Source organism: Petromyzon marinus, chromosome 30, assembly GCF_048934315.1.
Source record: "Petromyzon marinus isolate PM22_M1 ecotype Great Lakes invasive population chromosome 30, UKy_Petmar_22M1.pri1.0, whole genome shotgun sequence".
Lineage (NCBI taxonomy): Eukaryota > Metazoa > Chordata > Hyperoartia > Petromyzontiformes > Petromyzontidae > Petromyzon > Petromyzon marinus.
Genome location: NC_133696.1, coordinates 11,677,411 through 11,703,790, shown reverse-complemented (window position 1 = coordinate 11,703,790; position 26,380 = coordinate 11,677,411). Strand labels below are relative to the sequence as shown.

At 49.7% G+C, this 26,380-nt stretch overlaps 1 protein-coding gene across 1 annotated transcript in view; it reads left to right on the top strand.

Moving 5' to 3' along the window:
• Positions 1 to 26,380, top strand: part of LOC116947615 (protein phosphatase 1H-like) — a 112,485-nt gene that overhangs the window by 19,069 nt on the left and 67,036 nt on the right. Inside the window, exons 2-4 of the mRNA XM_032963564.2 lie at positions 12,813 to 12,984; positions 14,955 to 15,080; positions 17,173 to 17,421. Of these exons, the coding sequence (XP_032819455.2) occupies positions 12,813 to 12,984; positions 14,955 to 15,080; positions 17,173 to 17,421 (547 nt within the window). The remainder of the gene's footprint in view (positions 1 to 12,812; positions 12,985 to 14,954; positions 15,081 to 17,172; positions 17,422 to 26,380) is intronic.

Sequence of the window (26,380 nt, the reverse complement as noted above, 5' to 3'; positions counted from 1 at the left end):
TTAAATCGAAATTTGGTCCTAATTAGTTAGAACAATCATGAGACAACGCACATGCATATTAACACTACGTTTTGTAAGCATTTACAGTCCATTATTAGTAGCCTACTGAATGAAGGCCTCCCATTGCTTTGTTAGTCATGGGGATTGTTTGACCACGCTTCACCTTTGCTGGTCAGTTTCGAATAGTAAAGGGATGGTGGCAAATGATGTGAAACGTCGGACAACGTGTCGAACAATACGTGGTACGACCCGAACATACTTTTCAGCTTGATACAGTACAACCGCGATAACCTACACGGGCGTAGGCCTCTAAAGCCTTTGGTAATCTTGGTACTGTCATTGGCCTGTCTCAACTCAGCAAGAGCTCTGACTTCAACCTGTACGACATCTTCGACATCGACAATTTCCTGATCCCCTTCTCTTGAGGAGACTCCCAAGTCCATGCCCTTTGTCACATCTAATCTTGACTACTGCAACTCTCTCCTCCGTGACCTCAAATCACTCATTTGAACCTCCGTGTGATCCTGAATGCCACTGCCAGAATTCCCACTGGCACCCGCAAAGAAGATCACATCTCTCTGAGATCACCCTGGTGGCTCCCATTTAAATCTTGGATCAATTACAAGGTCTAATTCATACTGGACGTCTATGAAAATCGTTTTTTTTTAGCTCATTGAATTCCTCCAGTGCAAATACATTTTCTGATTCTGAAATATTCAATTAGCCGTGGTTGGGATTGAACTTGGCTCGGTGATTGCAAGACCCTCGTTACTGCTGCTGCACCCCCAGGAGCATGGTTTGGGATCATCTAAGCCCACCATCCCTCTAGGGCAGTGGTTCTTAATAACCTTTACTGCAGCATAAACCCTTTGGTTCTCAGTCGTAAAAAAATAAATATATTAATAAATACATAGATTTGGTGAAACAAAGTAGTTGTATTTTGATTTAAAGCTTTCGTGACTGCAGAGATTCATGTTCTTGGTTCTTTCGGTAAAGTCACGTAGAAGGGAAACGATAAAATTATAAAAATATAAAACAATAAAATTCTCACGACGTTTCGACGACTGCAACACAAGCAATCATCATCAGGTGTGAAAACCACAACAAGAAAATTTTCAAGAACATTTTCTTGAAAATTTCCTTGTGGTTTTCAAGAACATTTTCTTTAAAATGTTCTTGTTGTGGTTTTCACACCTGATGATCATTACTTGTGTTGCGGTCGAAACGTCGTGAGAATTTTATTGTTTTATATTTTTATTGCTTCCCTTCTACGTAACTTTACCGAAAGAACCAAGAATATAAAGTAGTTGTACTTTCGTGCCCGTGCTTAATTTGTGTTTGCGATGATTTACCTTCGAAAAACAAGGTGGCCAAGTCTCGCACCCCCAGAAAGGGCATCTCGCACCCTCGGGCGGTGCAGCGTGCACCCCAGCTTAAGTAGAACCACTGATTTAGAATATTTGGCCGCTATAAATGTACACATGATAAGCCACTGTGTTGAGCTTTCATTTGTGATGGCCAGGTCACTTTTGAAAAACGGCTGTGTAGCCCAGTGGGGCTTTAAGTGGTGAACTAAAAATAGTTAATAGTTTAGCTTAGATAAACATCACAAATCTCCACAAACCCATCCTAGGCGTGCGCGATGCAGATGAGGGTGCGTGCACCCCAAGTTAAGAACCACTGCTCTAGGGTCATGAGACTAACTACCACTAGGTAGGAGTTTGCACCTCCGATTAGAATGGTTGCCTTCGTACGGTGCAAACGAAGTTCAACACACATGCATTTCAACAGTGGGTATCCTACGGAGAGGCTGACTCCAACCATAGGAATGTGGAATTTCCACCACTGGTTCAAGGGCACCATTGTCGATGAGTGCCCACTCATTTGAGCAGGGAGAGGATGCCGCGCGCGTACAATTCTACATCGTAAGTGCTCGGGCACGATGTCCGACGTTTCGCTCCACATGCTGAAAGAGCTCCCAGCTTGTGGATCGGAACTTCGGACACCGTGCCGGACAACTCGCAGGACGCCCTGGAAACAAAATGTGGGAGCTGCACACAAAAACCCTGTGCAGTAGGATAGGCTATGCATATATTGTCAGAGTATGTTGCTTTGCATGTTTTCCCACGAGTACGTGTGGTTAATACAGACTTGATGCCTTGCAAAAGGTTTCTGTTTGGTGTTTGAACATCTTAACACCTTCTGTTTTATTGCCCGAAAAGGTAAAAACCTCTTCTGTTTTACTCATCAGTAGGCTGTTTACCAAAAAATGATAAACGTTCATATCTTGACTTGCATAAACTAAATCATATACTCTTTACACTTCCCTTTAATATACTTTGGCCATTCAAGCCTCCAAGGTCTTGTATGTATGTATGTTTTATTTTCTCGAAAAATACAATCTATTGATTTTGGTCGTTACATATGATGATGGTTTAAAGCCACTCCTGCAGTCGAGAATGCAAAGCTGTGAGAATTTGATAATGTGCATATGGATAAACACTTTTAATGGTATTTCGGATGTGATGTTTGTTTTGTTAACATGCTACTGTTATGCTATTTTCTTGGATAATTAGATATATATATACAATTAACACGTAAATATTGAACACGTGAATCATGTGACATATGTATAACACATCCATTTAGATGTTTGCAGAACCCCATTATCAATCTCCAGAGCAGCAGCATTGATCAAAGAGCAGTGCCAACGATGGTGCATTTATATTACAACCAATATCGTCATCAAAATGTCACTAATTATTTACCAAGAGCAGGAGTGAAGCATGCATGCATGCATCTCTACGTAATACAGCGTGCTGGGAGATCGTTCTGCAGATCGCACTGCGTCAAGTGAATGATCGTGCCACTAAGCAGGGCTAGGGGATGCGGCCGTGTTATCATGGTTTGCAATCCAGAGGTTACCGGTTCGATCTCCTGGTGCCACAGCTTAAATCAGGGGGCACGTTTATTTGGACGTATTGGCGGTACACCGGTGCAGAATATCATAAAATTGTAATCTGTAAATCTGTTTATCAGTCTTTAATTGACCCTGTCATCAAGTTTGACGAGATTTGAAGGTTCATTCAGCCTACTGAGACTTGCAAAAAAAGGTCAATATTGACCGTTGATCTGGGTCGGTTGAATCGAGAAACCGTCCGACCAAGTCCAGAAGAAAATTGATGACGTACGTCATCGGAACGGGGACTTTGTTAAATCCCAAATGGGTCCACGACAGTGGAGCGGCAGCTCCCTTTCGATGTGGTAAAGTGTGGGTCCTCCAACCTCTTCCGTTGGCATCCACCCAGCGTGGAGGCCCGTCCTTGACCAGGAGTGACATTGACGTGAGCAAGCAATTTCAGGGAAGCGCCCTTACCTTTACGTAGCCTGGCGCTGTGATCGATAACTCCCTGCGCCCAGCAGCGTGGCTGCTATTTGTTGATGTTACATCATAGCACATGTCCCTTGTAGATTATTTTCCTTGTAGGTTATTCAAATGTATGTATGTACGTATGTTGAACTTCTTTCACACCGTACTTGGCCAACTGTATTAATCGGGGGTGTGGAGGAAGAACAACAAACCAAAACACAAATGCAACAGGACTGGAATGCCGAGGGCCGGTTCAGATAATCGGGCCGGTTCAGATAATCGTCACTGGTGTTGGCCATGAGCAGCAATCGAACTCGGGCCTCCGGGTTCATAGCGCAGCGTGCTACTCACGCCACTACCACTCCCTCATATATATACACACTAAGTATAACACGAACATTTAGGATCTTGTGTGTGTGCAAATCTGAGTGGCCGTTGGCAGACGCTCGGATGTTCTGTGCATCGGTAGCGTCTGTGATCGCACGGCCGATGTGGCTCTCTCCTGCTGATCGACTGGCCAAGTCAGAAGAGGCCGCAGTGCAACTGGGGTCACCAGCCTCGTCCATCGTTCACTGGCGGCATCTCAGTCACCAGGGCACTCCAGAAATCATCCCCTGGTTCACTCGACAATGAGCGTTAGCAAGCTGCAGTGGTGTTTTAGTAGGCTGCAACGTGTACAACATTCATTGGCACGTGTCTAGATGGGTACTGCAAGATCCGACCACGTCCGTTCCGGTGCTCGCTGAGCTGCATTGGCTTCCGTTTGCTGAACAAATACGTGGTGAGGTCGCACTCGTTGCACACAAAGTACTTGCCACAAATGAACCGCGATAAATCACTGATCTCATCAAGGAGCGTAAGCCATCACGCAAACTCCGGTCGCCCTCGCTGTGGCATTTGGCTGGCCATCGAACGAAGACGGTCACTGCATCACTCGCTTTCAGATGTGCTTCTGCGGCCATCCGGAATGCTCTTCCTTCCGATCTTAGGAAGCCGCTGGAGCTATACACTTTTAAATCTAGATTGAAAACTAATTTCTTTTGAATTGCTTGTGTTTAGTTTGTTGTCTTCCCCCCGCACCTCCGATTAGCACGGTTTGCTACGTACGGTGCGAACAAAGTTCAACATACTTTACATACATACAACGTATGAAGTTTGCGATGTTGTGATTCAGGGTTGCAATTAAATTCACAAATAGTTTTTTTTAGTTAACGGCATTGGTCACAACCCATTGCGAGCAACCTTGAATTAAAGACGTTGATTTTTAGACGCGCGATCGTGTGTATCGCTAGCTCAAGAATCAATATTATCGACACATTGTTACACCTCTATGCCATGGCATTGTTAACAGCCACCCTTTACAACATACCTCAGACATGCCGCAAGCTCGCTACACAATGATATTTTGTCCCGAGTGGAGGCGAGTGAAAACGTTTAAGGCAAGGCGTGCGCTTCACATTCAAAAATACCAATTCCATTGTTCAATGAAAAAAATGAAAATTGTGTTTAAACAAACTAGATATTCGTTGTACGCAATCTCTTTTACTGTCCGCTGCTTATTGTTTTTTACTTTTTTACCGCAATCTTTAGAACGCAGAGAGGCCCCCGGTAGACACGTGTTGCGTGGTGACTGTCGGTGCGAGGTTCCCTGACTTTGAGATTCCCCGAACTGTCGCTTTCTCGCCACGGTGATTTTTTCTTTAAAGAAAATGTTGCCAATCCTCGCCTATGCCCTGCTGATTTGCACAGCAAGCTAATGTGCGGTTGCATAAGGACGTGAGGTTAATCGGAATATGTTGCATTTCGAAATATATTGAATGTTTCAAATGTAATGTTTAACTTGGGTGTTAATATAAAAATTTCTAGGCTTTATGAAGACTAGGTATGAAATTATGTTACAATGCGATGAATTTGCATTTAAAGCACTTTAATAAAATCAATTTTCACTAACATATAAATTACTTGGCAGTGTAGGCTCATTGCCAAAAAGGCAGCAACGGCATCACGCGCACATTCAGAAGCGCTTCTGTGGCCGTCTGGAATGCTTTTCCGATATTAGGAAGCCGCTGGAGCTATGAACTCTTAAATCACCTAGATTTAAAACTCACTCCTCTAAGAACTGATTTCTGTGTTTAGATTGTTTTCCTTTCCCCACACCTCCAATTCGCATGGTTCTCTACGTACGGTGCGAAAGAAGTTCAGCATGCATACATAAAGTGTTTAGAAAATGTGTAATTTTTTTGAAAGTGCTACCCATGCTGACATCAACGCTGCCTTTTATATCCTTCCCCTCTCCAGCCACCTCCCCAGTTCCTTTTCCCTTTCTCCAATATAATCTGTCCACCCTCTTCACCGCCCCTGAACGTCTCTCCTCCGCCTCTTCCCTCGCTCCTTCCCTTTTGAATTTATCATTATTATTTTGAATCACGTGTCCAATCCACTGACCCCTTTACTCACACTGCCGCGCTTCCCGGAGTGGCCAATCAGAGCTCCCGGCTTTACGTGCCGCTTGGCCCACTTCCTGTTCTCAGTGCCGATAAGTGCCCCCATCCTGCACCTCCGATTAGCACGATTGGCTACATGTGTAATGACAGAGTGACACCTGCTGGCCTGGAAGGGGAATCACGGGTACAGGCACGGTTAAGTAACAACCAATCAGAGAAGGAGATGTATCTGGGGCAAAGGTAAAAGGTGGGGTTAGCCGAGATACTCCGGGAACCTGCTCGTAGGTTCCACGAGAGGGCGTAGCCGGAGGCGGGGCCTAGCCACGCCTGGGGGGATATAAGGGGGAGCGGACCCGGGGCTCGCGGCTCGTGCGTGGGGTCCTGGGTCCCGGCTGCGTCGCTGCTCGCCGACATCTCTCTCCGTCGTGCGGCCACGTGGAAGATCTCCTGCGTGGGTTTCCATCGCCGTCATCGTCACGCGGCCAGCCAGCGGCGTAGCCGAGTGAGGGCGATGGGACCACGCCGAGTGATCGGCTGTGTGTAGCCAGTAGAGGCGTTAATACGGAATGTTGTACTCAGTGTGAGAAGGAATAAGTGTTGGCCTGTGTTGTGCCCAGTGTGAGTAATAAAGAAGAAGTACCCTCTACACGACGTGTCGCGGAAGTCGCTCAATACACATGCATACACCCGATTGGCTCACAAGCCACGTCACATTTACCCCCTCGATTTAAGACCCAAAAAGGAGGATTTCTCCACAATTCTGGCTTTTGCCTGATGAGGCTGGTTGCAATTACCGGCGAAATGTCGCGGTACTCGAATTGTAAACGTTGTGGGTTTACTCTCCAACACACTGGTGTGCTGAACTAGTAACGAATCGGGACGTTTTGTTTCCGTGACAAACCTCACTAATTGGCTGTGTCAAGTGGTGGTGTTGTTTACAACACATTTGTATTTACGCGATCTAACCCAAAAAAACCTCTTATGTTCACCGTCTTATTTGATTATTGCGGTTTTCTGGGTAGTTATTGAGAGTTGCGTTATACAACTCTGTGAAAGCTCACAGGATTGGCACTACACCAACCCACATTTGCACAAACCAACCACATTTCGATATCCACTCAAGTTCGTGACACGTGTGACATTGCGGGTAATTACGTCTCGCGCTCTTATTCTTACGTCACTGCCGGTGCTTTCCTTGGCACTGTCGAGAGGCATTGGGTGACGTAACTTTTGTTCGTACGAAGATAAGTTACATTCTTCCGTCTTGAAAGCTAAAATTGTCTTTAAAATCTGAAAACTCCGAAGTTTTTAATCACAAACTGATTCCTTATACAAAACTGGAACTGTGTACTTTATACAGCGTGTGCAGTCTGTTCTCCTATAAAGCAGCGTGTTGTTTTCACGACGTAAATTTGATATAACGTGTGATTGTATTAGGGAGCGCATTATTTATCACGCGGATGCGAATTGGATATAACGCGATTGAGTGAATGGCACTCAAGTAACGTGAGTAGGAATAAGCGGGTTGTCCGGCTGCCTCGCCGTAGCGTCCTCACGCAAGGCATTGGGATGCTGCTGGATGCTTCTGGATGCTACCCACACGCCTCAGTCTTTGTTCAGCCTGCGTACGCATCTCACGCATTGTCTCGGACTGTGCTACATTATATATTATTTCTTATAACGCGATTTTTACTTAACGCGGCGTTCTTTAGGAACGCAACTACCACGTTATAGAACAGACTGTATTGTGTCTGGTACGAATTCTCAATGAATAACATGGGCAAACCTCTCACCGTTGTAGAGCATACTTAGATAAGATGAGGTCTTGTTTAAATGTATATATGTTTCTCCATTATTTTATTCGGAATAAGCCATACTGAATTCTACCTAAGGTTATTGTGATTGTGAGATGGCTCATCTAAGGTGACCTCAGCGCTGGCCTGCGGGTGGGCATTTGCCTGCCAGTAAGGGGGCACAGTTGCTTTGTGTGATATACAGAGGTTCATTTTTCGAATTTGGCAAATTTGGACCATGACACTGGCACACACTACCCTACTAGTGTGGGGTACCGCGGTGGCGAGATGTTATCTCCCTCACCTGGTATACAGGAGGGCGGTGGGTTTGATCCCGACTCTGACGCCTGCTGTATATTCGGAGTTTGCATGTCTCTCTCTCCGTGGTCGCGTGGATTTTTCTCCGAGTCGTCCGGTTTTTCCCTGCACATTTAGAATCGACATCCGTTCAGAGTATTTTGCTGCTATAAATTTCTACGCGGTGAGCCACTTTGTTAAGCTATGAATTTGTGGCCAGGTCGCTTCTGAAAAAAAGCTATATAGCTGGTAAAATGAAAATATTTTTTTCAGTTTAATGTCCACTGCAAAGCAGACGCACCACTGCAGTAATAACCAGGGCAGCCTGCCGCATTCAACCCGCGAGCCCCTGCAACAAGTGGCGAATGCGCCATCACCTGGCAATGTCACCGCCCCCCAAAGCCAAACATCCCACGTGTAGCCTTAACAGACTGTTGGGGCAAGTGCTGTTAGCGAGTAGCACCTGTGAAGGCCGGCACGAAGCACGATGGGGTGGGTGGCCAGCACCACGCCCGGCCACTTTCGTCTACCAAGTGGCGACGTTTACACATCGCACCAGGTGCTCATTTGAGGCTGAGTCGACCTAGGGGAGTCCCAGAATCGGTTCAGATGATCGTCACTGGTGTTGGCCGCAAGCAAGAATCGAACTCGGGTCACCGGGTTTGTAGCGCGGCGCGCTAACCGCCACACGACCAGCTCCCCATATACAATCCTGTATACGCATGCACTTAGTAGAAGCACGGAGATAGCAGGCTTGTACAAGCAGTAGCTCATTACCTCCATTCATCGTGATCCGCGCGTGTAAGTAGATAATGTGGATGCGCACGCGTATTGGTTTTTGAGAGTGCGTGCCGGGGGCCGACAAGTGGGCCGGACTGTTCGCGCCACCAGCCGTGGCAGCCGTCCCATTTGAACGGCAGTTTTTTAATGGATTGGCCGATGTTGCAAGGGCCGCCACAGAGTGCCCCTGGAGTGCGGCAGGCTGCTCGAGAGGGCAGAGGTGCCGAGCGTGCGCCCAGAAATCAGCCACTTCCGTTGGTAGGACCCGAGTGATAATTACTGCAATGGGGAGTGTAAAATCCATTCCGTACAGCAAAATTGGCTCTTGTTGTTGGGCCTGAGTGTGCGCCCGCGTCGCTGTGTGGATGCACCTGATATGTGCACGCACGCGCCTGCACCTGTAGCGGTTAGCGCGTTGCGCTCTGAGCTTGGCGACCCGAGTTCCATTCCCGCTCACGGCCAACGCCAAGTGACTATTGCCTGAGCCGGTCCTGGGCCTCCCCTAGGTCGACTCAGCCTCAAATGAATACCTGGTGTGACGCATGTTTCTAAATATGGAGGGAAAAGACCGGAGGACCCGGAGAAAAAATCCACGCGACCACGGGGAGAACATGCAAACTCCAAATACACAGCAGGTTTCAGGGTTGGGTTCGAACCCACGACCTCCTGCATGCCAGGCGAGGTGGTTAACATCTGCGGCACGAATCATGGTACCTTAGTCATGCGCGCAAGACGTGTTGCGTCAACGTTGCACACACAGTTACGTGACCTGCTTTGAACCAATTACTCGCTTGTTGTAGCTGTGAAGAAATGCTATTTTGGGGCGTGTTGTCCTAAAATATCTAAAAGTGCCTCGGGTTTTGTTTTGTGACGCTCTCGCACACTGAGAAGGTGCCTTCTCTCTGCTCGACCAAGTGTGGGTCGTGTTTATCTCTGTCGAGGCGTGTGAAGCTGTGTCACATCGCGCGCACGCGCTTAATTTTAACTCGATTCATTTGTGTGAACAATAATATTTGCCGTGCATGGGTGCCTGGGAATGGTCGAACAGTTATTTTGTTTTTTACTGCGTGAGAGGCCAGTAATATTTAATTTCTCTTGGGGTACACGTGGACAGCAGCGGGTTTGTAAAGAGCGTCAATCTTTCACAATTTTATGTCAAATACAATGGACACGGGGACAGATTTGGCACGTTGCCATGATAACTGGCGGCCTCTCTCACATCTGCTTTGCACTCCGATGATCTCCGGTGCACTTGTGGGAGTCGGACTCAGTGCAGGAGCGTTGGGCGCTACTGCAACGTTTCTGTTTTGACGTTGCTGCATACAGTAAGGTCTCGGAGTACGTGGGCTCACAGTACGCGGGCTCACAGTACGTGGGCTTACAGTACGCGGGCTCACAGTACGCGGGCTTAGAGTACGCGGGCTTAGAGTACGCGGGCTCACAGTACGTGGGCTCACAGTACGCGGGCTCACAGTACGCGGGCTCACAGTACGTGGGCTTAGAGTACGCGGGCTTAGAGTACGCGGGCTCACAGTACGCGGGCTTAGAGTACGCGGGCTTAGAGTACGCAGGCTCACAGTACGCGGGCTTAGAGAACGCGGGCTCACAGTACGCGGGCTTAGAGTACGCGGGCTCACAGTACGCGGGCTTAGAGTGCGTGGGCTTACAGTACGCGGGCTTAGAGTACGTGGGCTTACAGTACGCGGGCTTAGAGTACGCGGGCTTAGAGTACGCGGGCTCACAGTACGCGGGCTTAGAGTACGTGGGCTTACAGTACGCGGGCTTAGAGTACGTGGGCTTACAGTACGCGGGCTTAGAGTACGCGGGCTTAGAGTACGTGGGCTCACAGTACGTGGGCTTACAGTACGCGGGCTTACAGTACGCGGGCTCACAGTACGCGGGCTTAGAGTACGCAGGCTTAGAGTACGCGGGCTCACAGTACGCGGGCTTAGAGTACGCGGGCTCACAGTACGTGGGCTCACAGTACGCGGGCTTAGAGTACGTGGGCTCACAGTACGTGGGCTCACAGTACGCGGGCTTAGAGTACGCGGGCTTAGAGTACGCGGGCTCACAGTACGTGGGCTCACAGTACGCGGGCTTAGAGTACGCGGGCTTAGAGTACGTGGACTCGCTCATTCGCGACCGACTCTCCCCCCCCCCCCCCCCCCCCCCGATTCATCCTTTCTCCTTCATGACTCGGACTTTTGCTCCAAGCACGGGGCGGGAAGTGAGGAGTCGAATCACCCCCCGCCATCACACAAACGTGGAATTGCCGGCGTTGTAACCGCATCGCCATGCAAGAAACGAGTCCAAAACAATATCTAGTATTAATAATATAGTGTTAATCATAGTGTTCTATCTGACCTGGATGTTACCGATTATTAGTTAATTTACCGCACAGTACTGTAATGTCTTAAACATTTATGTACATTTATATACATTTTATATAGTATATCTCCACTCGTATAGCAATATAGCAGTATATAATGTGTATATATAGAATGTATATCTACACCTGTTTGCCCTCCGGGTGCAACGGAGGGCAAACAGGTGTGCGCGTTAGCAATATGAGGTTTTCACCGACAAACTGACAGTAGTTAAGGGGAGAAGCGGGTGCAACCGAGGTCAAACAGGTGCTACGTTGTGACCGGAGGTTGGCGCCTAGGAGACGGGAGATGGGGGGTGATGTTAAGAGATTAATGGGAATGACCTGCGCCGGCCTGGCAGCAGCTTAAGTGAAAGCACTTGAGGACTCGGGATGAGCAGGGGGATATAAGCGGGGATGTGTGTGAGCGAGGGAGTGGTTACCGGGAACCAAGAGTGAAGACATCTCGCCGCTGCTGCTCCAGCCATCAATGGGACCTCAACCCTCACGCCGTCACCGGGCGGGAGTTGGCCGAACCCCGCCGCCCGGGACAGACGGGTGAGCGGGTCTGAGGGAGCATAGGCGAGGGCAGTGGTGGAGATGCGAAGTTGCTGTTTGTAGAGTCGCTGAGTGCGGAGACGCTGTGTGCGGAGACGCTGTGTGCGAAGACGCTGTGTGCGGAGTCGCTGTGTGCGGAGTCGCTGAGTGTGAAGACGTAATATAGTAGTGTATCGTAATATAGTAGTAGTATATAGCAGTATATAGTAATATCGTAGTAGTATATAGCAGTGTATAGTAATATAGTCGTAGTATATAGTAGTGTAAGGTTACATTCTATATCTATGCTCGTATAGCCGAACCCAAACTTACGCGGGAGCACACGGAACCTAACCCCGGCCGTGTACTCTGATACCTCGTTGTACTGTCCCGTGGTACAGCTTACCAGCGTTGAACCGTGGCCTTTACACACGTACGATTAATAGTGAGATCTCAAAGTCATCATCCGTCGTCTGTCCACTGCTGGCGAAGGCCTGCCAAAGGACCTCCCGTTTCTCAGTGCCCTGCAGTGATCACATGCTGATCACATGAGCCCATTGGGCATCCGGTCGCTAAAATCGGTGGGCGTAGTGTTAGAAACAGTGGTGTATCGTAGTGCATAGGCTCAGGAGTAATTGTTTTGTTGCCGTTGCATTCACATTTCAATGGGTATTATCAAATTGCAGAAGTATCACAATCCAATGATCTGAACAATATGAAAACGCGGCAATATAAAAAGCTTGACCACTGTAAACTTGTGACTCACTCTAGACAAGGGAATAAGCACAAGTGTGTCCTCGGGTGGTTCAGACAGCGACGGTAGGCATCCTTAGAGATGGAGCGATGAAATCATCTCGTGGGCAAGGCGGTTGGTGAATTATTACTTGGTAGGATCGGAAGATAGAGCAGTGGCTTGGTAGGGCCTTCATCCAGCAGTGGTTTGCCCATGGCTGACGATGATGAGTATCACGATGATGACCATGTGTGTGTATGTCACGATTTGAACTGGTCCTGGGCCTCCGCAAGGTTGACTCGGCCTGAATAGTGTATCCGGTGCGGTGTGTAAACATCGCCACTCGGGAGACAAAGGTGGTCGGGCATTTTGCTTGCCGCCCACCCACTCGTGTGCCGTGCCGGCCTTCCTAGACGCCGCTCGAGAGCTTCTCTTGCCCCCAACAGCCTATACGGGAGGGTTGGATCATTGCCACTGTCTGTGCGGAGTGCAGGGTCATCAATGCGGGCAAGAGTCCCCTGAACGAGGACCAGGCAGTGTGCGAGGTGGTGTTCGTGAAGCGCAGCGCCGAGCAGACGGCGCTGCGCTCCGCCATGCCCTGGAGGAGGGAGAGCCCCACGATGGCGCGCGACGGGGACGGCGACCTGGTCATGGAGGGCGTCATGGTGGGTGGCGTTTCATCGTCGGTTCTCATGGTCGTCGTCATCATAAGCCTTCCCCCGATTAGCGCGGTTGGCTACGAAAGAAGATCAACGTACATACATCGCAAACTAACGTCTCGTACTGGACCCGATTGTCAAATCTCCCCGGTTTCAACCTTCCACGCCGCCAATGGTCGACCATCAATCCAATCGGGACGGGGCCACGTGGCCAATGCGGCCACCTGATGTGCAAATGACGCATCAAAGATGTGGCGGCCTGCGAGTGCAGCCACGAATCCCCAATGATCGACCACATTGTTCACAGCTGCTGTCTTCACTCCTTTAAAGGAGGAACGGACGAGATCCACTCTGCTTCTGAACAGACAATTGAGTGCATAACAACATCTAAAATGGCATCTTTAATCTGCTGCTAATTAATCCATACGAAAGAAGATGCATACATCGTGAGTATTAGCTATAGCCCGCACTAACCCCCACCAAACCTTGCCCACATTGATTCATGATAGATATTTTCGGTAGGGCATAGAATAATCAATGTACATAGCCAATCTTGCTAATCGGCCAAGTTTGTGTCAAAAGAGCCTCCACCACCCGACGTAGCCGGACAAACTAAGTTGTCGCGTGGTGCACAAGCGCTTACCGTGCTATAATAATAGGGTTTTTCCCCCTTCTGGCAACAAAACAAACCTTTTTTACAAGGATTTATGTCTACATTAACCACAATACTTGCAGTCAAAATGCAAATAAAAAACACACTGATAATATATGCATTGTCCTTGAAACTGATTGGTCCACACCAGAGACAGCTTTCTTTAGAGCCTAGTCTAAATTGGTGCTAGACCAGATGACGCCATCTCTAAAGAAAGCTGTCTCTGGTGTGGACTAATCAGTTTCAAGGACAATGCATATATTATCAGTGTGTCTTTTGTTTGCATTTTGACTGCAAGTATTGTGGTTAATGCAGACATGAACCCTTGTAAAAAAAGGTTTCAGTTTTGTTGCCAGAAAAAAGGGGAAAAACCCTATTATTATATTTTGGTACTGGCAAAGGAGGTCCAATGATGCTTACCGTGCTGTTTGTTATTGTTAAGGCTCGCTGGTGAGTTGGGCAGCAATACTCACGACTACATTTCGCAATTAGATACCTGCATTGGTGTTGTCCAAAATGAGCCCCTCCTGTAGTCAGCCGCCAAGCCAGTGGGTAAGGGGGAAGACAGCAGACAATGGGGGGGGGACCACGCTGTTTGGCCGGCTACAGAAATGTGTGTCTCATGGAGACGCACGGCTTACGTTCCTTGTGGCAGATAGATAGGCTCGCTCCCGTTAGACGGGGTTAATGGGGGTTAAAAGCCCCGGCTCGTGACCTGTGGCCTGAGCTCGGTACGTGCGCGTGTGGCCGTGTGTCCGTTGTGTAGTCGTGTGGCCGTATGGTCATGTGGGCATTGTGTGGTCGTGTGGGCATTGTGTGGTCATGTGGGCATTGTGTGGTCATGTGGGCATTGTGTGGTCGTGTGGGCATTGTGTGGTCGTGTGGACGTTGTGTGGTCGTGTGGGCATTGTGTGGTCGTGTGGGCATTGTGTGGTCGTGTGGGCGTTGTGTGGTCGTGTGGGCATTGTGTGGTCATGTGGGCATTGTGTGGTCATGTGGGCATTGTGTGGTCATGTGGGCATTGTGTGGTCATGTGGGCATTGTGTGGTCATGTGGGCATTGTGTGGTCATGTGGGCATTGTGTGGTCGTGTGGACGTTGTGTGGTCGTGTGGACGTTGTGTGGTCATGTGGGCATTGTGTGGTCGTGTGGGCATTGTGTGGTCGTGTGGCTCTTGTGTGGCCGTGTGGCCCTTGTGTGGCCGTGTGGACGTTGTGTGGCCATTGTGTGGACGTTGTGTGGCTGTTGTGTGGTCGTTGTGTGGTCGTGTAGCCGTGTGGTTGTGTGGCCGTGTGGTGATACCGTCCACTCTCCCATCTGCGCAGGATGACGACGGCATCACCTTCATCTACTGGGGCATGTTTGACGGCCACGCGGGCCCTGGGGCGGCCGTCATGGCAGCCAGCCTTCTCCACCACCACGTGGCCAGGCAGCTGCAAGGCATCGTGGAGGTACGGTGGCGAGAGGCGGTCGTGGTTTGCGTTCGACAGAATCCATCTGGAGGAATCCGCTTCTGCACGATCACTCTGCACGAGACGGTTGCGGTGATTCGGGGAACACCGCGACTCGCTGAATGGGGAAAATGGCAGTGAAAAATCTCAATTAATAATTGGGTTTTTGGGAACAATTATATTGGTGATAAGGCTGAGAACATCAACTGAATACCGATTCAGAATATGTATTTATAACGGAGCAATCTGGTGAGCTATAAAGCTCTTTTTCACAGATGTCCAGTAGGGGCTGTGTAAGAACGTTACGACAGCAAACAACACAAAAGCACGATAGGAGTGCAGGGAGTATAGGAAAGATAAACAAATGACCAAACAAATCTACAAAGTAAAACTGAACTATTTTTCATTTCACCAGGTAAAGTTCACTGAGCTATTAGCTTCGTTTACAGTAGTGACCTGGCCACAAATGATAGCTCAACGAAGTGGCTCATCATGTGAACATTTATAGCAGCCAAAAACTCTTAACAGTTGATTTTTATTCTGCATGTGGAGGGGAAAACCGGAAGACCTGGGAGAAAAATCCACGCAACCACGGGGAGAACATGCAAACTCCAAATACAGTATACAGGCGTCAGGGTCGGGATCGAACCCACGAACTCCTGTATACCAAGCGAGGTAGTTAACATCTCGCCGCCGTGGCGCCTCTGTGGCACCCACCCAGGATCTCGGCATCGCTGGCTCGTTGCCTCCGCACGGTATTCCCCCTCTTGTGAGCCATGCACCCCCCCCCCCCGCTCCCCCCTAATTCCTCGTAGAGTAGGGGGTTTGAAGAGAAATTAATGAGCGTCAACCTTGACCTGTGACCTGGCCGGGTGGCCCTCTCGGCACGCTCCTCTGTGGGCACGGCTTCGCCAGCACCACCCCCTCCCCCGGGTCCCCCCCTTCACTGGCTGCAGATGGAAACGAAATAAAAAAAAAACAGTTCAAATTGAAACACGAGGAGCAGTGCGAGATCGCTATTTGCAGAAGCTGATAAATTGTTCCGCCAGCGGTTCGTGCTTACCACAAGCGCGCTGGCTCTTAATAAAACGTGATCACGTTTTGGGTGCCGGGTAATTGCCGCGCAAACTGCATCGGCGAGGAAGTGTCATTCCCTAGGGAGCGCCACAAATCGCACTCCCCCCCCCGCCCCCCTTCCCCAGTGTCGTTAGCGGATGGCTAAGTGACATTGTCAGAAAGGTAAATCTTATCAGATTACACGCGCGTGCCCATTAGGCATCAAGCGCCATCAAGCTGCGTCGCACGAGTCAAGATGCTGGCCTGTGTGGTGCTCCTCACAAGCGTCGGCAGCACGTAGACCTTGAGGAGTATATGGAAATTTAGTTTAAATCAAAGGACATCGTCCGCGTCACGGACATCACGAGCAAACGTGAGAAGAGCATTTGAGAATGTAACCTTCACGGCATCCGAATGCTGTGTGAGCAGTATTTTAAATGTCACGTAGCAAAACAATCTCATAACAGGAAAACAATATCAATAAGAGCACAACAACATAAAGCAACTTTTTTCCCCTTTTAATTTTTTGATTCGTTGTTATGACGTGCAGCACTTGTGAAACAAAACAATTGTAGAACATACAGCACATTCAACACACAGGCTGTGTTAAACACAGGCTCACATAGGTATTTGTTAAACACAGGCTCACCCAGGCCTGCGTTCTCATGCTCTCACATTTTTACGCTGTCCTACAAGTCCTTTGCCAAATTCGTGCAGAAAATGTCGCTCTTAACTGTGTGATCCATTGAGATGAGCCCTTCAATGTGGGCGCCGAGTGGCTAGGAGGTGTTAACTCCCTCGCCCTCGTGTGGAGGAGGTCGTGGGTTCGATTCTGACCCTGACGCCTGCTGCTGTGTATTTGGAGTTTGCGTGTCTCTCTCCCCGTGGTCGCGTGGATTTTTCCCCTAGTTCCTTCAGCTTTTCCCTCCACATTTAGAATCAACATTCGTTTTTTTGATTATTTGGCTGCTCGCCGGCTGCCTGCCGCGGCCCTCCCGCGGCGCTACCGAGAGGTGACGGCTGCCGCCCCCTCCAGGTGCTGCGCAGCGGCACGGGCTGCCCCCCCGCGTGCCTCAACGACGAGGCCGAGGGCCGCGCGCGCCGAGGGCCCGCGGCGGCGGCGGCGGCGGCGGCGGCCGGAGGGGCGACCCGGGCCCAGAGCCTGCGTGCGGGGCCCGCCCAGGGCTCCCCGGCCCCCACCACCCCCTCCAAGGCCCTGCCGGAGAAGGAGGTGACGCAGGACGCGCTCGTGGTGGGAGCCATCGAGAACGCCTTCCGCGAGATGGTGCCGCCCTCACCCACACGCGCACGCACGCACGCACGCACGCATCCCACACTCATACATGCACACACACACCCCACTAAAGACAAAGCTCCCCCGTATAGCCTTAACGAACTGCTGGGGCAAGTGTTGTTGGCGAGCACCTATGAAGGCCGGCTCGGCACGTGAGAGGTTCGAGTGGCCAGCACCACGCCCGACCGCCTTTGTCTCCCCAGTGGCGATGTTTACACACTGCACCGGGTACTCATTTGAGGCTGAGTCGACCTAGGGGGGCCCAGGACCAGTTCAAATAATCGTCACTGGTGTTGGCCGTGAGCGGAAATTTAACCCGGGTTGCCGGGTTAGTAGCGCAGTGCGCTACCCACTCCACCACCGTTCCCTGTACACACACACGCACACAAAGACAAAGATCCCCCATATAGCCTGTAATAGACTGTAGGGGCAAGTGCTGTTAGCGAGCACCTATGAAGGCCGGAACGGTACACGAGGGGGTGGGTGGCCAGCACCACGCCCGACCGCCTTTGTCTCCCTAATGGCGATGTTTACACACCGCACCAGGTACTCATTTGAGGCTGAGTCGACCTAGGGGAGGCCCGGGACCGGTTCAGATATTCGTCACTGGTGTTGGCCGTGAGCGGGAATCGAACCCGGGTCGCCAGGTTCATAGCGCAGCGCGCTAACCGCTACACTATCGCTCCCCACAACACACATATGCACACACACATCTGCACACACACATCTGCACACACACACATATGCACACACACACACACGCACACACACCCCCCACAAAGACAAAGATCCCCCGAAAAGCGTTAACAGACCGTTGGGGCAAGTGCTGTTAGCGAGCACCAATGAAGGCCGCCACACACACCCGAAAGACAAATAAAAACGCACGCCGCCCATACACACTCCTCACGTACGCACACACACACACATGGCCTGCCACGCAATCAGTATGAAATCTTGTTTTGTGTTTTGCGGAGCATTGTGGGAAATGCAAATATAAGCAAAAATCCATCCCGTGCCTTCACATAGAAGTGAAATTAATCAGTAAAACGGCCGATCGACCTTTTAGACCAATCCTGACTACCACCATGAGTTCAAGCAGCACGCGGTGGACCAGTATTCAACCTGCTGAGTCTCATCAGAAGCGTCAGGCTGGTTAACCAATCCTGCTCGGTTACCAGATTACCATATAATATTGGCAAAAGGACTACATAAAAGCCATAATCGTAGAGCGGTATGGGTAATTAGTTGTCTGCCTCTGTACTAATGTGTTTTTGTTATCAGACGTTTTGGTTTGTCTGCGTGAGCGTGTACCCGCTCGCTGCGCCATTGCTATTCCGGTCTTCAGATTGCGAGAGGACGGTCTTGAGTCGTTTGTAGGAATGGGACGATGCAGCTCCCCAGCAGTTTGACGAATTCCCTTGATTCCTACTCTCCGTGTCACGTTTGTAAAGTTATATTCACCCCATGAAGCCCACGATAACATTAGAATATCGTTTACTTCCTAAGAGCACAAAGCTCGTATTTAATGCTTCTAAGAATAGGTTTTACCCTTTCTGGCAATAAAACAATTGTGTTAAGATGTTCAAACACCAAACAGAAACCATTTGCAAGGAATCCTGTCTGCATTAACCACACACACACTTGTGGTGAACATCAGGGGCGGAGCCACAGGGGGAGCTGGGGGGGGCTCAGCCCCCCCTGAAATTTTGGGAAAGTCGGTAATCGGGATAACCGGATATCCGGCTGCTGCAAATTGCTGGCAGCCACCTTGTGCTGCCCTGCAGGCTGCCACCTTGTGCTGCCCTGCAGGCTGCCACCTTGTGCTGCCCTGCAGGCTGCTACCTTGTGCTGCCACCTTGTGCTGCCCTGCAGGCTGCCACCTTGTGCTGCCCTGCAGGCTGCCACCTTGTGCTGCCCTGCAGGCTGCCACCTTGTGTGCTGCCCTGCAGGCTGCCACCTCGTGCTGCCCTGCAGGCTGCCACCTTGTGCTGCCCTGCAGGCTGCTTGAGCGGCAACCTTTCGAACTTATTAGCCACATCAGCGGCTCCGACCTATTAATAAACTCTGCGTTTCAATCCAATAAAATTTGTTTTATACATTTGTGGCGCCCACTGAAAAACATAAACACTGGACATCTCAGAATATTGAAGTCAGCCCCCCCCCAAGTCAAAATCCTGGCTCCGCCCCTGGTGAACATGCAAACATGAAGCATGCTCTGGTAATATATGCATTGTCTTTGAAACTGATTGGTCCACACCAGAGACAGCCTTCTTTAGAGCCTAGTCTCAAATAGTGTGAGACCAGAGGACGCCTCAAGGCTGCCACCTTGCGCTGCCCTGCAGGCTGCCTCAAGGCAGTCTCTGGTCGAACACTGGTTGTGAGACCAGGCCCTAAAAAAATGCTGTCTCTGCTGTAGACCAATCAGTTTCGGTATATGACCAGAGCGTGTTTTTGTTTGCATGTTCACCACAAGTACTGTGTGTGATTAATGCAGATACGATTCCTTGCAAAAGGTTTCCGTTTGGTGTATTGAACATATATGTAGTGGTTGATTTCACTCGGACAACTTTTGTCTTTCTTCCAACACCACTTTATTTACAGTTCTCCACATGTCCTCAATGCTCCACAGTTCCCTTGTTGCCACAGCTCGCTCGCCGTGCTTCACTCGGCTCGCTCGCCGTCTTTGTCTCTCCAATCTCTGCTTCTCCGTCAGCTCCACTGTCACTGCTTCCCCGTTATCTCCACGATCACTGCTTCCCCGTTATCTCCACTATCACTGTGCTTTCTCCACTGCTGGCTGCTTCATCTCTGCTCTCCGCTCTCCACTATCACTGTGCTTTCTCCACTGCTGGCTGCTTCATCTCCGCTCTCCGCTCTCTGCTATCACTGTGCTCTCTCCACTGCTGGCTGTCTTCACTTCAGCTCCGCTTTCCTCTCTCCACTGCTGGCTGCTTAACTTCAGCTCCGCTCCACGTCTTGCTTCGTCCAGTCCCCGAATCCAACTCCGCTCTCTCCTCGCGTCTCTCCAATTTATCCCCGCTCTCATTATTCCCCAATTAATTAACCCGCGTCCGTGTCCCCGTGCCCGTGCACCTGTTACTTGCCCAGACATTAAGACGCCACTTCAGCCCTGACAACAACACCAGCCAATCACACTTCAGCCCTGACAACACCAGCCAATCACAGCCGTCTCTGGCTCCCTAGCTTAATTGGCCTAATCATTAACTCATCGTCCCAACCATCGCACCTGGCTGTCCCAATATGACCCATACTGTCCTGCCCCCACGCGATCTCACCATTTACCCCCATGCGCATATTTATTCCACTACATATATGAGACTAGCAGTTGTACCCGTTCTTCGCACGGGAATTAATAGTTTAGTCCTCGTTTTAAGTTTATTCAATAAACGAATATAGTTAACTAGCTTTACTACCCAGCTTCGCCCGAGACTTGGATTCTTGTCTTGGATTAATACACAGCCTACGTGGAGGGTGGGGGGGATGCGTGACGTCAGCAGGCACACTGCGTGACGCTGCCGCATGCGGGTGACATCACAGATGTGACGTCACTGCTCAATTTCAAGTGTGTTGCATGTCGGGAAGTATGCTAAACATTTCGAACAGACACACATATTCACACATTTCCCTTTCATATATATATAGATGATGTTGCATGGTTCTTTGCGTTACCCGAAAGACAACGCGTGATTTTGACAACTCGCGAAGGGAATGGCGTGGAAGAGCTGAACATAGTCGCGTTCACTTAGAAATTCCAGACGGCATAAGCTGTGCAAATGTCATGATGTCAGAGCTCGGCGTTGGAGAGTTTTTTTGCTGCGGGTTGACGCCACACACTTCATGGTCATTCCCCCCCCCCAATACAAAAGTCTATTATTATACTTTATACATTGTGTACAGTATGGAAGCTACCCACATGCCACATTTAAAGTTTGTAGCATGTTGGGAAGTATGCTAAACATTTCGAACAGACACATCCACAAATTTCCCTTTTGTGCTCCTGGTAAGAAAGGTCCCATGTTGTAATTCTTCTACGTGCAATTCTGTGCGCGTGTCTTGAGAACACCTATTTACGAATCGATGCATTGTCAAGTTTCCACCGTTTAGTTCGCGATTCAACATCACTGTCTTCAGTAGACCGCCCCCCCCCCTTGTATATTAAAGGCGTAGCGCCCCCCCCCCTCGTGCACTCATGAGCTTGGGGCTGTTCTCATCTCGGATGTCCATCGTGCGCCGTGCTGGACATCCTCCCTGGACATCCTCCCCTCTCCCCGGTGGGCAACCCCCGCCTCCTCAGGACACGAACCCCCCACTGCACTACCGACTGAGACGATATATAGAGACACATATATAGGCAACTGACACTATGTATACATAGGCACACATAGGGATCTGTCCGTTGTACCTGTGATGAGCAAGACTAGTGCGGACGCTGCGGTGGCGAGATGTTAGCTCCCTCGCCTGGTATACAGGAGGTCGTGGGTTCGATCCCGACCATGATGCCTGTGTATTTGGAGTTTGCGTGTTCTCCCCGTGGTCGTGTGGATTTTTCTCCGGGTCGTTCGGTTTTTCCCTCCATATTTAGCAACGTGCGTCTGGATTATTTGGCTGATATAAATGTCCACACGGTTAGCCACTTTTGCCACTTTGCTGGGCTTTCATCTGTGGCCATGTCGCTTCTGAAAAAAGATCTGTATAGATGAGATGTAAGTCTCTTATCGCGTGTAAAGTCCTCCGAAATGCCCCGCCGTGAAGGGCGCTCTTATCAAAAACAAATCATTTTCTCTTAGACAACTTTAAAACTACCAGACCCCCCCCCCCCCCCCCGTTGTGTTGATAGCCGGTGTATAATGCACAGGGCTGGGAAGAACCTATCATTGTAAAATGTTTTTATTTTTACACTGTGGTGTGTAAGCCGCAGCTGCCTGCCCACCAAGAAGGCACATATTAGGTGGTTGTCATGTCACCAAGCGTGGCCTCGTGACAGGCCTGAGTCAACCCTGACTGGAATTTGACAGGAGGACTTGCATTGCTGGGATGGGTTTTCTGGTCGTCGTTGACTGCCAGAGCGATTACGGTAAAGTCTGCAACCCCCCCCCCGCCCCAAGTCCTGTGCACAGTGTGGTGACACACGGCAGGAGCTTGCGACATGCTGCGGTGTTTTCCCTGCCCTGATTACAACGCCTTCATCATTAGCAATGCGGTGTGCAAAATGTGCCCTTCACTGACAGGTGTAGAATTTTTTGGCTATCCTTGAGGTTTGTGAGTAATTGTAAAGGCGAAGCCCTGCAGTGCCTTGCTTGGCACCTGCTGCTTGGGGCAGTGCCTCCACTGGACAGGAGACATAACTGAGCACTCCTTGGGAGAATTGCTCCAGTGTGGAGATGTATCTGAGTCCTCATTGGGAGACTTTCTCCAGTGAGGAGATGTATCTGAGTCCTCATTGAGAGACTTGCTCCAGTGGGGAGATGTATCTGAGTGCTCACTGGGAGACTTGCTCCAGTGGGGAGATGTATCTGAGTCCTCACTGGGAGACTTGCTCCACTGAGGAGATGTATCTGAGTGCTTCTTGGGAGACTTGCTGCAGTGAGGAGATGTATCTGAGTTCTCATTGGGAGACTTGCTCCAGTGTGGAGATGTATCTGAGTCCTCATTGGGAGACTTGCTCCAGTGTGGAGATGTATCTAAGTGCTTCTTGGGAGACTTGCTCCAGTGGGGAGATGTATCTGAGTTCTCATTGGGAGACTTGCTCCAGTGTGGAGATGTATCTGAGTCCTCATTGGGAGACTTGCTGCAGTGAGGAGATGCATCTGAGTGCTTCTTGGGAGACTTGCTCCAGTGTGGAGATGTATCTGAGTCCTCATTGGGAGACTTGCTGCAGTGAGGAGATGCATCTGAGTGCTTCTTGGGAGACTTGCTCCAGTGTGGAGATGTATCTGAGTCCTCATTGGGAGACTTGCTGCGGTGAGGAGATGTATCTAAGTGCTTCTTGGGAGACTTACTCCAGTGAGGAGATATATCTGAGTCCTCATTGGTGGACTTGCTCCAGTGAGGAGATGTATCTGAGTCCTCATTGGGAGACTTGCTGCAGTGAGGAGATGTATCTGAGTTCTCATTGGGAGACTTGCTCCAGTGTGGAGATGTATCTGAGTCCTCACTGGGAGACTTGCTCCAGTTAGGAGATGTATCTGAGTCCTCATTGGGAGACTTGCTGCAGTGAGGAGATGTATCCGAGTTCTCATTGGGAGACTTGCTCCAGTGAGGAGATGTATCTGAGTCCTCATTGGGAGACTTGCTGCAGTGAGGAGATGTATCCGAGTTCTCATTGGGAGACTTGCTCCAGTGAGGAGATGTATCCGAGTTCTCATTGGGAGACTTGCTCCAGTGAGGAGATGTATCTGAGTCCTCACTGGGAGACTTGCTCCAGTGAGGAGATGTATCTGAGTCCTCATTGGGAGACTTGCTGCAGTGAGGAGATGCATCTGAGTGCTCATTGAGAGACTTGCTGCAGTGAGGAGATGTATCTGAGTCCTCATTGGGAGACTTGCTGCAGTGGGGAGATGTATCTGAGTCCTCATTGGTGGACTTGCTCCAGTGGGGAGATGTATCTGAGTCCTCATTGGGAGACTTGCTGCAGTGGGGAGATGTATCTGAGTCCTCATTGGTGGACTTGCTCCAGTGGGGAGATGTATCTGAGTGCTCATTGGGAGACTTGCTGCAGTGGGGAGATGTATCTGAGTCCTCATTGGTGGACTTGCTCCAGTGGGGAGATGTATCTGAGTGCTCATTGGGAGACTTGCTGCAGTGGGGAGATGTAACTGAGCGCTCCTTGGGAAGACTCAGTCTGACGAGTTATGGTGATCTTATCGTAGACACTCATGACATATGTATACAATAATTATTGTGCTAAAGTCAATCTGTCGATCAATCTTTCTATGAATCACAATTCAATGGCACGAGTAATGTCAAATATAATACATATTTTAAAAAATATCCACTTAGCCAGCGTAAGTGTCGGACATCGAATATCAACACGGATAATAAAAGTTCCACTGTCTTGTAATCGAATTTAGAATTAGTGATAAACTCGGCCGATTATTATTATTGCATCACTGCAATTCAATTGCAAAACACACAAGCGTCATTTTCTTGTCTTCAGCTGAGCATCACATTATTAACTACACCACGGTGCGGTGCATTAAAAACACGCACGGCCTTCTCATCACGGAGCGTTGTACATGATTCAAGAGGCCTCACGGAGTTGTCCGGGGAGGAGGGGGGGGGCGCAGGAATAACAATGCGCTACGGTGGGGCTGTGTGGGGGGCTCTCAGGGGCTGGGACGCCAGGCAAAGATGGATTACTGTGAGGGCCGCAGAAATACTGCTGCGGCTACAGGTATTGTGTCATGGGCCGCGGTGGCTTCATTCCCTGCACTCGCGCTAAGTGTAGACACCCGTCTCTCTCTGCTGCCCACGGAATGGTTATGTGGCTCTTGTTTTATTAAAACGATTACACTTTTGACTTTGTCTTACCAGGTAAGGCTCGCCGAGCTCTTTCGTAATTTTTCAGAAGCGACCTGGCTCTCACGAATGACAGCTCAGCGAAGAGGCTTAGCCTGTGGAAATTTAGAGCAGCCAAATACTCTAAAATGTGTGTTTCTAAACGTGGAGGGAAAACGCGCAGGAGCCGGAGAAAAATCCACGCGGCCACGGGGAGAACAAACTCCAAATATACAGCAGGCTTCAGGGTCGGGATCAAACCCACAACCTCCTGTATACCAGGCGAGGTAGTTAACATCTCCTAGCCACCATGTTACCCCATTATGTTATGTTACTGAAGTTTTAGGTCATTCTGATTGACATTGAAGACAAAATATTGGTCATATAAAACTTACAGCCGTGGCTGGGGTTGAGCTTGCCAGCAGCAGCATCGCTCACCCTGCTCGATGCTTTCCTGCCTGTTCGACTCTCCGGCCCATGGCACAGATCCCACATTCAAAGTGTACCAACAGGGGCAGACGCCCAAACAAACCAGGTCCACAGTCTTAGAATATTCCAAATGGAATTTGTCACTCAAATCTCCATGCCATTTGTGGCTTTTATGTGACGCAAGAACCTGGAAATGTCAGCTGTCTTGAGGATAGATAAATCGCTTGGTTGAGAAGTAGATACGTCAAACATCTGTGCATTCTGAGACATTTACACAAAACCGACCTAGCGTCATTCGTGAAAAACGAAATCTTATTAAACTGAACAAACTGCAGCACGTGGAGGTGCAGCTAAATTAGGATGTTTTCAGCCAATTATTGTGGTCGGAAGCCAGAGCACCCGGAGAAAACCCAGACATGGAGTGGGCAACGCAATCCGTAGAGAGTCGGAACAGATGGAGATTAGTCCACATTTGTGTACCGCCTTGTCCTGGCAAGCCAGGGTATGACGTCTCGATGCCCACAGGAAGGGAGTTTACCAACGTTTGTGTGATCCACCAACCCTTGGCACCTCCACAGTGCTGGGTTGCAGGCATTTGTGTACTTTATAGTTTAACTTTGCACAATGTTTAAATTGGTGGTCACTCAGCCCATCGCTCTGGGTCAATAATATGAATACCGTTTTGTGGAATGTCTGCAGTTGACTTTGGATAAACTGGCCTCTGTATGTGTGTATGTTGAATTCGTTCGCACCGCACATAGCCAACTTTTCTAATCGGAGGTGCGGGGGAAGGAGAACAAACTTCCTTTGGCAAAAGCCTTTGCCATAGGAATGTGGATGATTGCTTTTTCAGAGCTACTGATGAATGAGTACCATCCTATGCTTGCTTGAAATAAGGTGTGGTGTCAGTGCTGGGGTACATATGTGTCTGTGCGTGCGTGGGTATCTGCAAGGAGCGGTCGTGTAGTGGTTAGCACTCTGCGCTATGTACCTGGCGACCCGA